The sequence below is a fragment of the Mauremys mutica genome, chromosome 14 (genome assembly GCF_020497125.1).
Source record: "Mauremys mutica isolate MM-2020 ecotype Southern chromosome 14, ASM2049712v1, whole genome shotgun sequence".
NCBI classification, from domain to species: Eukaryota; Metazoa; Chordata; order Testudines; family Geoemydidae; genus Mauremys; species Mauremys mutica.
The window spans coordinates 28,833,743-28,849,872 of record NC_059085.1 but is presented as its reverse complement, the minus strand read 5'-3'; the positions used below and the strand labels follow the sequence as shown (position 1 = coordinate 28,849,872).

The window sequence follows — 16,130 nt, the reverse complement described above, 5'->3', positions numbered from 1 at the left end:
CCCGGCTCGGGGAGTCAACACTGCATTTGGAGGCTGTCCCAGACTAGGATCCAACCTTAGGCTTATGTCTGTGCATGTGCTCACGGTGGGGCTTGTCAGATTGCAGCAGTACCAGCCAAGCCAGCACCCAGGAAGAAGTCGGAGGGGCGCTCATAGACTGTGCCGGGCACTGCTCCGGTGGTTCCAGATCTGATTGTGCACGTGGGCACGTTGTCTCTGTAAGTTCCTGATGGAAGAGGCTAAGTTCCCTGGCTTTCTGCATTCGGGACAGGAAAGAAAAGCAAATCATGGAACAGATGACAACATGGGCTTTGCCAAGGCAGTAAAGGCACCACTGGTGCTCGTCACTTGCGGAGAAGAAGCATGACACAAAGCAGTTTTTGAAGTTGACTTGTCAAGACATCATCCCCAGGCGGGGAGATCTTCCCATTGTGGGAAGAGGTCCAAAAGGAAACCTAACACTAGCACGCTACAAAAACAAGAAAAAATTAGTATCCACCGCTATATACACAAGAAAGAATGGACAGCCAACTCTCTTAACGAGGCTAAGAACCAGGAGCAATGGGGTTCCGGCTCTGGTCATGTACGAGGGAACTGGAGTGGCGGCATTCCACACTGCCTCTTCTAGCCTCACCTGCACAAGGCTGACACATATAAGGGTCAGCAGACACTGCTACAGAACTGTTCTGGCTCTGGCACATGACACACAGGTTTGGAATCCAAATAGGGACCATCACTCGAAGAATACTTACCGGGGGCACAGCAGCGACATAAGGTTGCATTGATTATTGTTGGTAAAGGACTTTACATTTCCACTGGAGGATCTCAAAGTATTCTGTTATTGCTATTACTACCAATCCAGGGGAATAAAACTGAAAGGAGGGGGGGGAAATCACAATTTATAGCTCTATGAATTAGTACTAAACCCAAAGGAGTTATACCACTGACAGGGGACAAAGAAGCTGGACTTATTTTCTGGGGCTAGATGCTGTCCTGTAACAGCAGCAGTCCCCCATGCTGGCCCATCAGCAGCACTTGCTCTCCCATTGATTTGCACAATTTACACCCATTAAAAGTGCTACCCATAAATCCCCCTTCTGTACATTGATGGGAGAACAGACCACAGCAGACAGCAGCAGTACGGCCCACAAAGCTACTTGCTGGTTTGATGTCTTTATTAATGAGGAAGGGAGCTTACAGCTGTGGCTTGAAGGGAGATAGCATCCAGAACTGATTTATTTTAAAGTGAAAGGAAAGGGGGTATATTGGGCCAAATGCATCCTTTAGAGTGAGACCAGGGTTGAATTTGGCCCAAACAAAATGAAATGGATTAAATGCATGTTAAAGAACTCTGTAGACTGTAGCTGAATGTTAATAAGGTTCTAGTCACTAGTGTTTTCCTCTTGGCTTAAAATGTATTAAAATGGTAGCACACAGTTGTTAAATAGCGACTAAATTGCAAGCATTGTAGTTCGGGTGGGTCTGGAAATGAGAGTTGGCTGGGATGACTTAGCTAATGAGGATTCTTGCTCCTGTCTGGGTGTCCCTGGTTGGATATTGTTCATTTTAGCCAGAGAACAAATTTCTAGAGCTGGGAAGGAGGGGAAGGGTCATTTCAGGAATCCATAATACACCTCTACCCCAATATAATGTAGTTCTTGGGAGTCAAAAAAGGATAGTGTTATAGGTGAAACCCCATTATATTGGGGTAGCGGCGGCAGGGCTCCAGCGGTGATTTAAAGAGCTCTGGGCTCTGGCCATGGGGACCTCCGGGCCCTTTAAATCGCCACCCGAGCCCCACTGCCGGAGCCCCGGGGTAGCAGCAGCAGGGCTCTGATGGTGATTTAAAGGGCCCAGGGCTCCCCAGAGCGGCCAGAGCCCCGGGCCCTTTAAAGCACCACCCGAGCCCCGCTGCCGGAGCCTTGGGGTTACCGCGCTGTATGCGAACCCATGTTATATCGGGGTAGAGGTGTATCTAGCTGGTGGAGCTCTGTAGTTGGAAGCTTGGCAGGTGGTCATCTGCCTTCTCCCATTAGCAAGCATGCTACATCAAAAGGAAATATTGCTGTGAGCTCCAGAAATTAAGCAGTCTTATTTGGCTAATTCCTTCAATTCCTCCCTCAGTAATGAGTAGGAAAACAAACATGTCTGTGCAGTAGTGGTAATCCTGCTTATCATTGTACAGGGTTTTTAAAAAAAAAAAAAAAAAAAAGGATCAGACCTATTACACCTCCACAGACTTGGGCCCGAAGCTGCTCAGTAGTTGGAATTGCAGTTGACTCAGCAGTAGTTCCCTCAGTGTCTGCAGAGTCAGATCAATGTAATAATTGGTCTATTATCTGTACAGCCAGATACCAAGGCAATTCATGTGGTAAAACACAGATAAACAGAGAGAGAGAGAATGAGTAGTTTCTGAGTAATAACAGACATACAGATCGAATTAAACTTGATACCCAGTCACTGGCTAGATAACCCTGGGGTATTCTTTAAAAAACACAATTGGACTGTAGTTCATACTTTTTCCTAGGCACTGTGTTTTATTGATTTGAACTTTACTCATAAAAATATCCACAGGGCTTTAGCCCCTTAGTGGGGAAAGGATCTTTAACTTGTTAGCTTCTCCAGACTGAGCTTGGGAAAATGTACTGGCAGATATTATTTGAAATTGCTTTCAGAAGGTGACAGTCACCCACAAAAAATGTGCAATGTCTGATGAATCCTGTTGTGAGCTGCATAACTGTACCATGTATGTGAGGCAAAATAAATTCCCAGTGTTGCCCCATATGCCTGGCACAGCCTCCTTGAAATACCACCACTGCAATGGAAAGGTTTTATTTGCAAGGTCACCAGCAGCAAAAGGATTTTTTTTGGAGGGGATATAGAGGTGGCTGTGCTGGAAGCCAGTTGCTGAAACACTGATTGGCAGAGTCTCAAAAGACTGTGACATTTTTAATATCAGTTTATATTAACTGAAAACTCAGATAGACCTGATCAGTCTGTAAAAGAGAGAGCCATCACTATGACAGCGAAGTAGGTGATAGTCAGGCTGTATTTGTGGTGGCATAGGACAACTAATAAGGATTTGATTATTTAAATTTCGTATTTGTAATTTACCGTTTTTCATAGATTCATGGATTTTTAAGGCCACAAGAGACCATCTAGAACGACTTCCTATATGTCACATGCCATTTAATTTCACCCCTGTATTGAGCCCAGTAACTTTTGTTCGGCTAAAACATATCTCCCAGAAAGGCATCCAGTCTCCATCTGAAGACATTTTTACTTTTGGTTGTGCATGAAGAGTTTTGGTTTAATGCACATCCATTTGCACAATCATCCCTCCATAGTGAATGCTGAAGCTACTTTCCCATTGGACTCCCAATTTTCACAGTCCCTTAACATCACCAAGGGCCTGGTGCAAAGCCCATGAAATTAATGAAAATCTGGGGTTTGGGTCAGGCCCTTTGCTGGTGAAGCCACAAAGTCAATATTTCTTCGTGCGGCGCATGCTGTGATTAAAATCTAGAAATGCTGATGCACGGGGAATGTTGTCTGGAAAACAAACACCGTCTCATTTTGTCGTCTGGCTCTTCTTAAGATCTTACAGGCTCTTGGAAAGTCATACCATCCTGGCTGTTTCCGCTGCGTTGTCTGCAATGAATGTTTGGATGGAGTCCCCTTCACTGTAGACGTGGAGAACAATATTTACTGTGTCAAAGACTATCACACGTAAGAACACAGATGCATTGACTGCTCTTGAAAAGTTGTTCATAGTGAATCATCTTTGCAATAGACACTGATTTCAATGGGAGTTAGGGGCCTAAATACTTTTAAAACTCTGGCCTGGAATTTTGCCCCAAGGCCCCTTTACACCACTCTGACAGCATAAAGAGTCACTTACATTTACATCCGCTTAACGGCTACTTTATACTGCCAGAGCGGTAAAGAAGAATCAGGCCTTACGCACAAATTCTCTCCTGAGGGGCTGCTGAGGTTTCTCATGGACTCATAGGCGTATGTGTTTATGTGCACACCGGTAAATCCTCTGTTCCTGTCAGAGCTTAGCTCTATTAATCATGGGTAGTAATGGAATATAATGGCCCATAATATTCCAGTTAAGGTTAGAATTGTGTGTGTGTCATCCTGACGACAACTCTTTGAATTGTGGTGAGGCCCAGTAACCACTCTGGGACGCCCTTCTGTCAAAGAGAATGTGAAGGCTCTCAGGTACTGTCACCGCTATATCACAAACCATGCTATGCCCAGTCCTGCCATGGGATCTGCTAATGCAGGCCACCGTGCCCAAGAGGAATCACACTGACGTCAACAGGGTTCCAGATCCACTCCAATCCATCCCAGCACAGGAGTGGAGTGAATATCAGCACAACTGCTCTATAGCACAGTTGTAGGGGAGACTGCTTGACCAGTTCAGCATGAGCTGATTTTCCACCTTCACCCCCAACAACCACTTGTAGCCAACACCTTTTCTTGAAGTCCCTACCGCTGCTTTTGAATACAGTTGTTAGAGCTGTAACCACATAGGAAAGCTGTTCAAGCCCTGTGATGGACAAAGTCCTAGAATGATCTTTGGTTCCCAACCTTTTCCATACTGAGAGCCTCTGGAACTCCCCCTCCAGTTACCTGGGACCCACCCCTCTCCCATTTAGCAGTATGAGGAGGACAGGATGGTCATGCTACCCTGATACCTGTTGGGTCACAACCCCCAAGTCAAGAAACACTTCTCTCTATATACAGGTTCATTGAGGAAATGTGTATGGCATTTATTAATAAGAGTGTTGGATACAGTAATCAATGGAGGAGGGGAAAAGGTGGATGTTTGGGAGATCTGACATAGAAAGAGCAGCAAGAGATAGAGAGAGGCTTGAATCAGCCCCTTCCTCGGATCCAAACTTGCACAGAGTTTGAATTCCTGATGTGGATCCATATTTTGCAGTTAAAGCCCATCTCTAAAGAGAAGCTATGGTTGAAATGCTCTCGGGGTTCAAAATTTTTTTAACTCTAATGTGAACATTTTCTCTTCTTGAATCTTAGTGTTTTTGCACCAAAATGCGCTTCCTGTAACCAGCCAATTCTACCAGCACAGGTATGAAGGGGTGTGTGTGTGTGTTGTAATTCGTTAGATAATGTGGTTGTTTGCATATGGACATTTTTCTAAGGTCTGCTCAAACACCATAAGAAATAGACACCTTGGCTATTCAAGACCCTTCCCCCAGCTCCAGAATGAACTGCATATCTAATACAAAATTAAACACAGCTCAGCAATAATATGATTCTTATACAACTCCAAGAGTCGTAATAATCACAGTACTTAGCAATTATGCACCAAAGCACTTTGTATCTTTAAGGTGCTTCAGGGGTATTAATTAATGTTGCTGTACATCTGATTTAATTCAAAGTCCTGGCTAGAGAACTGAGAACAGAACATTTATTTTTAGAATCTCTCAACTTCCCATTCATTCAAGAAGTACACTTTGATTGCTAAATCTGATGTTAGCTGTTAAAATACCCAGGCTCCAAACAGGGGATGATGGTAACATTTGCCCTGTTCAAAGAGCAGATGGCCTCAGCCACGTCACAGTGCCATGGATGAAAGTGCTGCAGAAAGTTGGCTACAATGTTTGAGGCAGAGCTGGGGAACTGTGTATTCGAGATGGATCTGAAGCAAAACGCTGGTTCCAAACCCCACCAAGCTTTGGGCCTATCTCTGTCTGGTGAATTGAAACCCAAACTCCAGAACCAAACCTACTCAACCTTTCGAGGAAGACAGGGCTTTGGAGCTTGTACAAGCAGCACTAATAGGGCCTGAACATTAAACTGATTTTCAGGACAGATTATCATCACTGTTCATGGTGATGGATATCACAGACCCTGTGTTAGTTTCAAACTGCTGCACAGAGCAGTGAGGATGCAAAATAACTCTAGGAAAGATGTTTTATCAAACCATGCGAAGTGAGGAGTTATGGGATTTGACTTTTTATTTTCAGTAAACCCACGAGCATGTGCTGTTTACTTACTAAGGGCTTACTTTTCCAAAATTACACATACACAGCTCAAGTATCTGTTATAGGTCTCTCTGCTAGTAATTACAGTAATGATACCAGAACTATCTGGCATGTATCTTGGGGTCCAGTCCTGCAAGCTCCCTCCCAGGAAGTGCTGGGTTCCCCCAACTCCTTGGAAATCAATGAAAATTGGGGGCGCTCAGCGCATTGCAACTGTAGCTCCTTGCAAGCATCTTGTGTATGAATTGTATAGAGCCTTATTCGACCACCCTTACCCATATTGAGTAGCGTCTTACTCTGCGAATTGATTGCAAGAAGGTACTATGCAACATGAAAAGAGGTGGCAGAATCAAGCCAATTACAGCAGGACTGAACTGAGCAAAGCCAAAGTTCAGATTTATTTAAATTGTCTTTGACCAAATGGTTGAATACTTTGGAATTTGATCCCTACTTATATGTTTTATCTTAGCTGGAAGTGGCACTTTGGCACAGAACAACATTTGTACATGAAGAGAGGATCTGTTCACCCACATACCTTCTTATTCTCCTGGCTGCATGTGACACTAATGCATACTCCGCTGGTAGTGACATGAAAATGGCATAGAATCAGCAGCAGTCATATCATCCAAGAGGCAGTGACTGATCAGATCAAGGTTATAGTCCAGGGTCTGACAATTCTCCCCTCTACACGCACACACTTCCTGGTGCACATTCCATGTTTCCAGACTAATAGTACGCATTGTGCAGGCCACATCATGTGCACCCCATAAGCCACTGAGCCAGTGTCTGCCATGCACAAAGGGGAATGTGACATGCCACATTTCTGCTCCTCCTCCAATGCACATCAGGCATATAAGCCACAGTCTTGCCCATACTGCTTCAGTGAGGTGCCTGCATCTCTCATACTTGAAATGCTTCTAAAGAGGAGCCTGTGATAGCATGCCCTGATTATGTGTTCTCTTTATTCTCATCTACTTCCCTGAATTTTGCATATTACAGAGTAACCCTTTCCCTAAAAGCTTGGCCCATTCTACCTCATCCTCTGACTTAGCTGGCAGTTAGCAAGACTTGTAGCAAACCTCCTCCAAGCCCATGATACGCTGTTTCCCAAGGAGGGTGTATGTGTTACTTCAAGTCTGGCAGGTCAGGTAATGACTTGCCTGCCGCTCCTCTCAGCTAGATGTGACGCAGGCTCTAAGCACACCTGGAACTAGAAACAATTCAAGGCAAAATTTTAAAGAAGCTTAATTTTCAGTGGCTCAGAAAAGGAGTCAGTGAAGTTACCTGTGACGTATGTGCTGCTTTACAGGGCCCAGGTTGGCACATATCTTCATACGTGCACTAATGCATGCATACCCACTGGCCAGGATATTGCCACAGACATAGCTAACAGTTGTGCTATCTGACTATGCAAATTTCAAGCTGGCGGTGCACATATGATAGTGTGTGTGTGAACTTTCGGTGGAAAGTCAAGCCCAAAGTGGCTGCAAAGAACAAACAGCTTAATAAATTGTCGTTTCTGGTTGGTAATTTATTCCAAATCCTGGGTTCTCCGTGAAAATGAGCCATTTTCAAAGGGAGTCCTGGGACCTTGTGAACCATGGGCCAAATTCTGATCTTTGAATAGACATGGAGAGCTGCCAATGACTTCAAAGGGAACTGCGCATGTGCAGCTGGGGCCTTAACAGGGGGCTCTTAGAGATCCAGGATACCCACTGTGCCAGAATAATAGTGTGGTACAAACAGTAAGCAACAGGTAGAAAATTGACAAAATGCCACCTACATTGCCACCTGGTCTGACTTTTCTCTCTCTTTTCCAAACCAGGGCTCCGAGGAGACCATTCGAGTGGTGTCAATGGACAGAGATTACCACGTGGAATGTTATCACTGCGAGGTAAGCCTGCAGCATCTCTGCCACTGAGTTGCATCAAGGCAAGATCTGGCCTTTAGGAGCAGAAGATGCCGGAGTGTAGCAGTGAATCAGTGGCTGGGCTTTAGCTGGTGATGTGGTCCATAGTGAGTAGTTCCAGTCTGCTGGCATGGTCTGTCTGTCTTGGCACTAAGAGCAAAGAGGCAGAAGTGGGAGGAAGATAAGAGCTCTTCAGAGGAGTTTGTTAGGGACAGTTTTTCAAGTGAGGGAGGGCGGTGGGGGAGAGGAAAGCTAAGCTGGGAATCCTGAAAGTCAATGAGTCAGTCCACCCCAGCTGTCTCTTTCAGATGGGCAAGCCATCCATTTCTGTTAATGTTTTAAGAAAATACATTTTTTTAATCAATCATGGGAAATCTCAATATCTAAGAAATGTCAGCTCTTTTCCCATCTAAGGCGTTGTGTGGATTCACCTGCAATAAGATGGCAGCTCTCTCTCTCTCTGCCCCCTCCCCCCCACCCCGACTTTATATTAGAATACCCCTCTGAGGATTTATTTTCAGTTTGGTTTCATTATTCAGTTCACCATTCTCTCTCCGGTCTAAAGCAAATCAGCCTCCCTGCTTCCACCCAGGATGTCTAACTGCATTATGTGCATAGATAGAGTAGTTAGACATCTGCCTGACGGGGGCATATGTAACCCACGCACCTTCTGGGTGTGGTGTTCTGTCCCATCTAGTGGCACTGAGACCACAGAGAGAGAGATGAATGAGTCTGTTCTACAGCCTGAGCTAAGGGCTGTATGGCTTTTAGCTCATGCACTAAGCTCCAGAGGTGCCAGGTTCAATCCTGCCTGCTGACAACCGGGGTCTCTCGGTGTTGCACATACACAAATATTGGACAGGAAAAGCTGTGGGCAGTTTTACAGGCTGGGCTCGGGCTCCTTTGAAAATGGAGGCATTAAAATAGTATATTTCAGCTGTCAAGGTTTCCAAAAGTGACTTGATAATTTTGGAGTTATTCATTTTTGGGTACCAGGTTGAGAGACCTTAAAGGTGCTTGGCTTCCAGAAGTGCTGAGCACCTGCTCCTGAAAACCCTTTCCGAGCACTCAAACTCACTAGTCCCTTTGGAAAGCCACCTAACTCAGCAGGAATTAAATGTTCATTCAAGAGAAGTGACATGTAAAAGGAATGTTCATCGTGTCTGTGTTGAAAACCAAACAGCAGTTTGTAAATCAGTAGGGCCCCATTTAAAACTGAAACTCATTAAGAGGACAGCCTTTTTTAGGGTAACATTGTATGTTTGTGCAGCAAGATGGGAGGAAAAAGAAGAGGTGGGGGAGCTAAGCATGTTATTAGCATTTGGCATTTCTTTAGTGAACCCCAAGTCATTAAAGCTCTGAACAAGGGACTGAACTAACAGAGCGTTGCCAATGGGTAGCAGGCCTGCTGGCATGACTGCAATCCGATACAGTGCTTTGCTTGCAATTAACAGGCCTGAGCCCAGACTCTTATGTCTCACTCAGGGTTTATTTCATTCTCAGACCCCCATCAAATCTGCCGTCCTGTCCACTTTTATGAGCCTGCTATCTAGTCTGTCATGATTCTAATTGAAGCTCTGAGGATGACGGTCTAAAAATAATTGGGAGTTTGCATTGTTTACCCTCACTGTGGGGAACATTTGTCAATGTAGTGGAGTCTACAGGAAGACGAAAGACCTGCCATATTCCAGCTACTGTGATTTCTTTACAGGGAAGCGTAATACATTTTTAAAAGGGCTCTGTGGTGGAACTGTTTGAAAATTTCCTACCTAATTAAATGGGAAAGAATTTGAGAGATTCATTTATAAACTGTGATGGAAGCTAAGAAGTCATAAAATCTCAAGTTCCTTCCTTTGTATTGCATCACTTAATTTATCAATGTCTGGCCAAAAAAAACCCCAAAACCAACAAGATTTCTGACAAATGATCTTTTACCTTTACCGAAGTGTTCTCTTATATTCCTGAAATCTTTTAAGTTAAGGGATATAAAGTTATTAAGAAAATCTATATTATTGAATTATCTGAATAATAAAAGGTCCCTAAACTTTTATAAAATGCTCCTGCATGGCCTGAAAGCACATTAATACCTTATTCTTTTTTATACTTTCACTGTAGAAATATGACAAGATTTGAGCATTTTAACATAAGCTATGGAAGTTAACAGATCACATGTCAAATATGATTAATTAAACTTTGCCTCATCTTTGATATTAAAAATATAACTTGAGGAGCACTAAAAATTATCTAGTTGCACATACTGCTCAACTTCTTCATCAGGATTACCTAAAAGCCAGAATTTCTATGTACTCCCTACCCTGTTTCCAAATCCTGGAATCCAAATGTAATACCATGATTTGCCTCAACTGGCATGGATAAGTAACCAAGAGGCTGCTCTGAACCCAAGCACTTCCCTGCTGCAGCACACATAGTTGTCACCAAGGAGGATTCCTATTTTGCTTGGGTTATTTTCTTTTTACCTCTGTCACTCTGCTCTTGTCTGAACTCAGCCACTGCTGGCTGAAATTATTTGCCATTCCATGGAGGTATTACGTAAATGAGACCCAGACTCCTGCCCCCAGATTTTGTGGGAGAAAAAGTTGCCCGCTTCTTAAAAACTGCTTTTAAAATATGTCAGTTTTACTTCATCTAATCTAAGTTTAATCTGAGAAATGTACTGTAGAAAGAGAAGAGACCTATTTAGTGAGAGGCCTGAACTGGAACATGAGGCCTGACACCTATTGAACTTTTCAGCTTGCCTCATTATCTGTAAGATGTACCCCAACCAGAACACCAATCTTAGGAAGTCCCTTCTGCATCACAATCAAAAATTCAAATGGCGCTTCTCTCGTCCAAATGATGGTCTCTCTTTACTCAGCTCTTCTCTGGTTCTCCAACTATCTCTGCTCTTCCTCATTCCAAGTCCAACATCATTCAGCTTGTCTGACCAGCTCCACATTTAAGAGGTCAGCGTGTGCTACATTACCATGTGATTAGTCTGATCTTTGCCATGGCTAGACCAGTGAGGTGGACTGAAGAAAATAAATGCAGGTATCAACCAGAGAAGATAAGCCACAAAATTGCATAAATTTCACGTTCCCTTAAATTTCAGTGACTCGCTCTTAATTTAATACATTATAGTCAATGCCCATCTACCAAATAATTCTGAGATTGCTGCAGTTAACATGAAAGAGAGAATAAGAGACTCCTTAGAGGCTTCAAAGTCTGACTGATGTTTTATTGAAATGACATAATCAGTCACTAGCTAACTTGTGGATGTGTGTTTGTTTCTCTTAGGACTGCGGTCTCCAGCTTAACGATGAAGAAGGCCATCGTTGCTATCCTTTAGAGGGCCACCTACTCTGTCATGGCTGTCATATTAGGCGCCTCAATATCAAAGTGCCACCACATCCACCTCCAAGCTACCCAATGCATGTTACAGAACTCTGAAAGACACTTTCTATAGCAATGAATCGTTAGAGAGAAGATGAAAGAACTAAAAATGACTTTCCAGTTTTTAAAGATGAAATTCCTCTAATAACCCTCTAAACCAGCTAAGTTATTTATTTTTTTTAAATCGTATGTCAGAGGGCCTCTGTGATCATGTCCATGTTTCCATTTACCTTCAGCATTTTCACTGACACACCACTTACTTGAAAAAAAAATGCACCACTGAACTAACTGTAAGCAGCAGCATTTCCCAGTACAGTGGTACAAAAGGCTCTGTTCTACACTCCTTGTTTGCTTCATTCCAATGGGAGTTTTGCCTGAGCAAGAAGTGTAGAATTAATCCCCCCAAGTTAGCAACCTACATATCACAACAAGCGTGATAAGCTAAATACTAGCATTTTAGCTAGTCCCATTGCATCCTAGTCTTAGAGAATAAACATTCTCACATTTCTGGAATACTGAGATTCCCAGCAGTAGTTCATAGGAAGCAAAGTAAATATATTTTTAGTAACAAAAATCTTCAAACATGGGTTAAATTGGTGGTATTCACACCTAGGAAAGGCGTCAGGCCAGTGTCTTTTCCATTCTATTTGCTATCACAGTGATCCAACAGAGTATTTAGCCTGCTGCAGAAACATGGCAGGTGTCTTCTATAGGAAGCACATTACAGAAGAATGTGTCCATTCGCAAAGTTAAGATTCTTTCATAAAGGGTTATTGCATATGAAGAAAATTCTGGCTCTCCATAATAACTTGCCACTTACATGCTTGGTTTTTTATAGCTTGTAGTGGCACGAGACCAACCACAGCTTTAAAAGCATTTGTCATGTTCTTCTGGCGATTTGGCACTTACTAAGCAATCCATTTTTTAAACCTGTTTTTGTCACTAGGTTTAGCAGCCCTTTTGGCTCTGCAAGGAGACACTTTATGTCTCAATCCTACTTGTTTTATACAAGACTTCATTTGTTACAAACTGCTTTGCAATTTTTTGTTGTTACATTTTAAAAATTGGCAGCAGTTTTGTCATCTTTTCAGTTTAATGTGTTCTTTTCCAGATGTAATTTTGAATGATTACAGTGATCATCTTCATTTAAAAACCAAGCATGATTTAGCAGAAATAATAATTTAGAGTTTCAGACAATTGAAACAGAAATTGGTATTTTATAACAAGTATTAGATGTACATAGAATGTACACACTTTCATCTTTTGCATAAGCTTTTACAATAACCTCAGAACTCTGGGGTAATATATATCTTCCATATAGGAAGTTAGATTAATCTTTTTTAATATTTGTTTTCTACTGTGCGTTAATGATTTACATGCAATCACATGTCTGTATGTTTAAATAACAATTCCATGTATTCTCATGAGAATTGACCTACCCTTCCTGAAATTATTTTATAGTTTGAAATATGGCCATCGCACCCTTCCTCAGATATATTTTTAAAAGACAAAATTATTTGACTGTGAATTAGGTGGAAATATCAGACAAGATTCTCAACATGTGTAAATTGAAAGAACCGCAGTGACTTCAACGAAGTTATACAGATTTACACCACCTAAGAATCTGGCCCATCAGTTTTAAGATTGTCACATGTTAAGTTTCATCAAACTACTTAAGGAAATAGCTATTTGGCAACACCATTGAAGTGTAGTACATAGAGACTCCATTGATGCAATAAGGTAATTCAGGATATGGTTGGAAAGCACAAGGAGCAACCAATGGGCTCTGATTCCTGAATAGAATAATTAACTCATGAGATTCTCACTCCTTTTATAGAGCTTTGATATTCCAAAATATCGTTATGGTAAAAAAAAATACATTCATTGATGATGGGAAGAGATGAATGCAACAGTTCAGAAACTGCTACTGAATTGTCTGGTTGGCAGAGATTAATCTGCCCTACTGGATGCTCCTCAGTAAGTCCAATGTGCCTTTAACCAGTCATTTTATAATTAATAGCTGGCTTAGTTAATGTGAAAGCCATGTTTTGGAGCACTGCTAATGCTACAAATAACCTCTTCTTACAGGGGTGATACAATGGTTCTGATTTTTAGGAAAATGAGAACAGAGGCCATGTACAGCTTTGTGTGCACAGTTACTATGAGTGCACACACAAAGATGACCTGCAAATACATGCTTGGGCCTCTCATTCCTAAAACCTAAGCAGTAAAAATTAACCACCTCACAAATCTGACTTTATCCAAGTAACTCAAGGAATTTGCCTAGTAATGAAAGTATCAAATTGAGGGTGTCAAAGCTTAAAGGTAAATATTTTGTATTAGTCACAGCATAATACTTTTCCAAAACAGCTTTGGGCTTCAAGGCATTGTATTAGCATGCGTTATTGTTAAAAATATATGTATAAACCCCCCACATTAAGAAACAAATATTAAAACATACAGAAGATTTGGCTCTGTTCACCCAGAACAGTGCTTTCTACTGAAAAGTGCATTTGCTCCAGGTGACTGGGAGCTAGAACTTCATAGAACCATAGAAAAGAGATGAGAGACCAAACAAGGTCATTTAGACCATCCCTCTGCCAGTGTATTAACTAGTGTTAGATCTATTTACGTTTGTAAGTTTTCACTCCTGCATTGCTTTTCAGTGGACAGCACTATCTAACCTGTACATACAATTCTTCTTCGAAAACTATCAAACTTTAGAACAGAATAATACTGAATTTCACATGTTAATTTTTCAGTTCTTTCTAGTAGTTCTACTCAGTTCCAATATGTGTTAAGTATCTTCATGGTAAAATGTTTGAAAAATTATGTTTCAGTATAGAAGGAGCAGTTTGCTTAAAACCAGAAAGCAGCAGTTGTTGTTCCAGTATTTTCTCTAGACAGGGGCATTCTATTAAAACCATAAATTACAACTGGCTTTGAGAGAGATGAGGTGAGGGAGGTAATATTGTTGATTGGACCAACTTTTGGTGGTGAAAGAGACAAGCTTTCAAGCTACACAAAACTCTTCTTCAGGTCACCTGGCTTTTACACCATTAATATGAGAGCTGGAGCATGGTTGGTATAATTTGCCTATTATTATTATTAAGGAAGAATAAGGGGAAACTATAAGCAAATCTAAAGTGACACGCTGTACAATTTAGTATTAATGACAGTTCCTGTGCATTTTACCTCCTGTCTGGGGAGTTATATAAATGAAAGCATCTAATGCTTTGCTTAAGGAGTATTCTTATGTCAGTCAGTTCAACACAGATGTAAACTTCCTAGTATTCATTTTATAACATGATTATTTATTGGAAACCTTCTCTGTGTGCTGTACTTTCAGAATAGTTCCATAAAGTTTCAGCATTTTACAACTTGTTCTCATTTGTATCATGAGAACTCAGGAATAAACCTTTCATATTTCATTTTTGTGGAAGATTTCCACAGTGTCCCAAAAGGATGTGACCATTTTAGGAGATTCACAGAGTCCCTCGTGCACTGGAAGACACGTTCCAAAGAAATGACCAAAATGATGATAATTTTGGGAGGGGGGGAGGAAATCTCAGATATTTGAGCTTTCAAAAACGGGGTTTTGTATATTTTGTAAAGTGGGGCTTCAAAAGTAACGTCTGGATGGAGGAGTTCTTTAGGACAAGAAATTCCAGAACAGTTGAGTAAACCAAAGCTCTAAAGGAGGCACACAAAAGCTGCTTTCTTGTGTTTCAAGAAAAGTTTCAAAGTTTGATTCATCCTGCAACTAATGCCATAACTAGAATATATAATTTGACTTAAATTAAGTTTTAAATTAAGTTGAGAAATATTTTCATTTTCTTTAAAAGAATATAGTTTCTTCCAAGAACTTGGACCAACGTTGATTTTTATTTTGTAGGAAATATATAAATGCCCGGTTTGTATATCATGTAACTAGTTTACATGCTGCAAATATACATTAGTTTAACTATTTTTGTATATATCCTTGTAAAACTTCTAAATGTGCTTCTTTGTCTTTTAGTCCCTAGACTGACTTGTGGTTTTTATGTTTCAGTGTTTGATTCCCTTGATTGTTGAAGAAAAAAGATTGGGAAATGTAGATTTATTTATCTAAAGAAGAAGCTACTTGCTATCATCCTAAATTATTTAATATTAAAAGTCAGAAGTTTCATTTAACCTTAGATGTTATAATCTGCTTTTTTCAATAAAGACATTTTGTAGTTAACTTTGATTTTGTAATTTGTTGCCTGTGAGTAAAGAGTTTATTTTGATTCATTTGCCAGTTAAAATCATTACAGAAATGCCAACTGATATTAACTGATTACAGCTGTATTCATGAAAGTGTTTGGTTCTTTAGTGCAAGTGTAAATAATTAAGGTCTAAAATATGCCCATAGCTAACATTTTGCAGCTCCACTTAGAAAAGAATTTTGGCAATTTGTAATTAAACCTTAACTAGTCTGGCTATTTCATATTTGTAGCACTCGGCTTAGATAAACACATCCTTCTCAGGGCACCTATTGTTTCGTAATGCTCACTCTTTCCTTGAGAGAGGCACTGGCTTGGGCAATAATTCTGCAAAGGCTCAGCAGGATCAGGGCTCTAGTTTGGATAGGTTTCTGTATTTCCTTACCCACTTACTTTGCTTTGTAGGCATGTCAATGAGTTTTAATGCTAGCTGCTCACATTGACAGATTGTGTTTTATCAAAAACAAGGAGGAGTCCGGTAGCACCTTAAAGACTAACACATTTATTTGGGCATAAGCTTGTGTGGGTAAAACCCCACTTCTTCAGATGCATGGAGTGAAAATT

At 41.2% G+C, this 16,130-nt stretch overlaps 1 protein-coding gene across 6 annotated transcripts in view; it reads left to right on the top strand.

Moving 5' to 3' along the window:
- LOC123349013 (WT1 interacting protein) overlaps positions 1–15,544 on the top strand; it is a 131,082-nt gene extending 115,538 nt beyond the window's left edge. For 3 of the 6 annotated variants that reach the window (XM_044986743.1, XM_044986748.1, XM_044986749.1), the window contains 5 exons: positions 3,599–3,729; positions 5,053–5,104; positions 7,849–7,917; positions 11,227–13,299; positions 15,374–15,544. In XM_044986743.1, coding sequence (XP_044842678.1) covers positions 3,599–3,729; positions 5,053–5,104; positions 7,849–7,917; positions 11,227–11,379 — 405 coding nt within the window. In that variant the 3' untranslated portion in view covers positions 11,380–13,299; positions 15,374–15,544. Of the gene's footprint in view, positions 1–3,126; positions 3,253–3,598; positions 3,730–5,052; positions 5,105–7,848; positions 7,918–11,226; positions 13,300–15,373 lie in introns of those variants that run through there. The other 3 variants (XM_044986744.1, XM_044986746.1, XM_044986745.1) reach the window with 3 other exon arrangements.
- Positions 15,545–16,130: the final 586 nt, after the last annotated feature.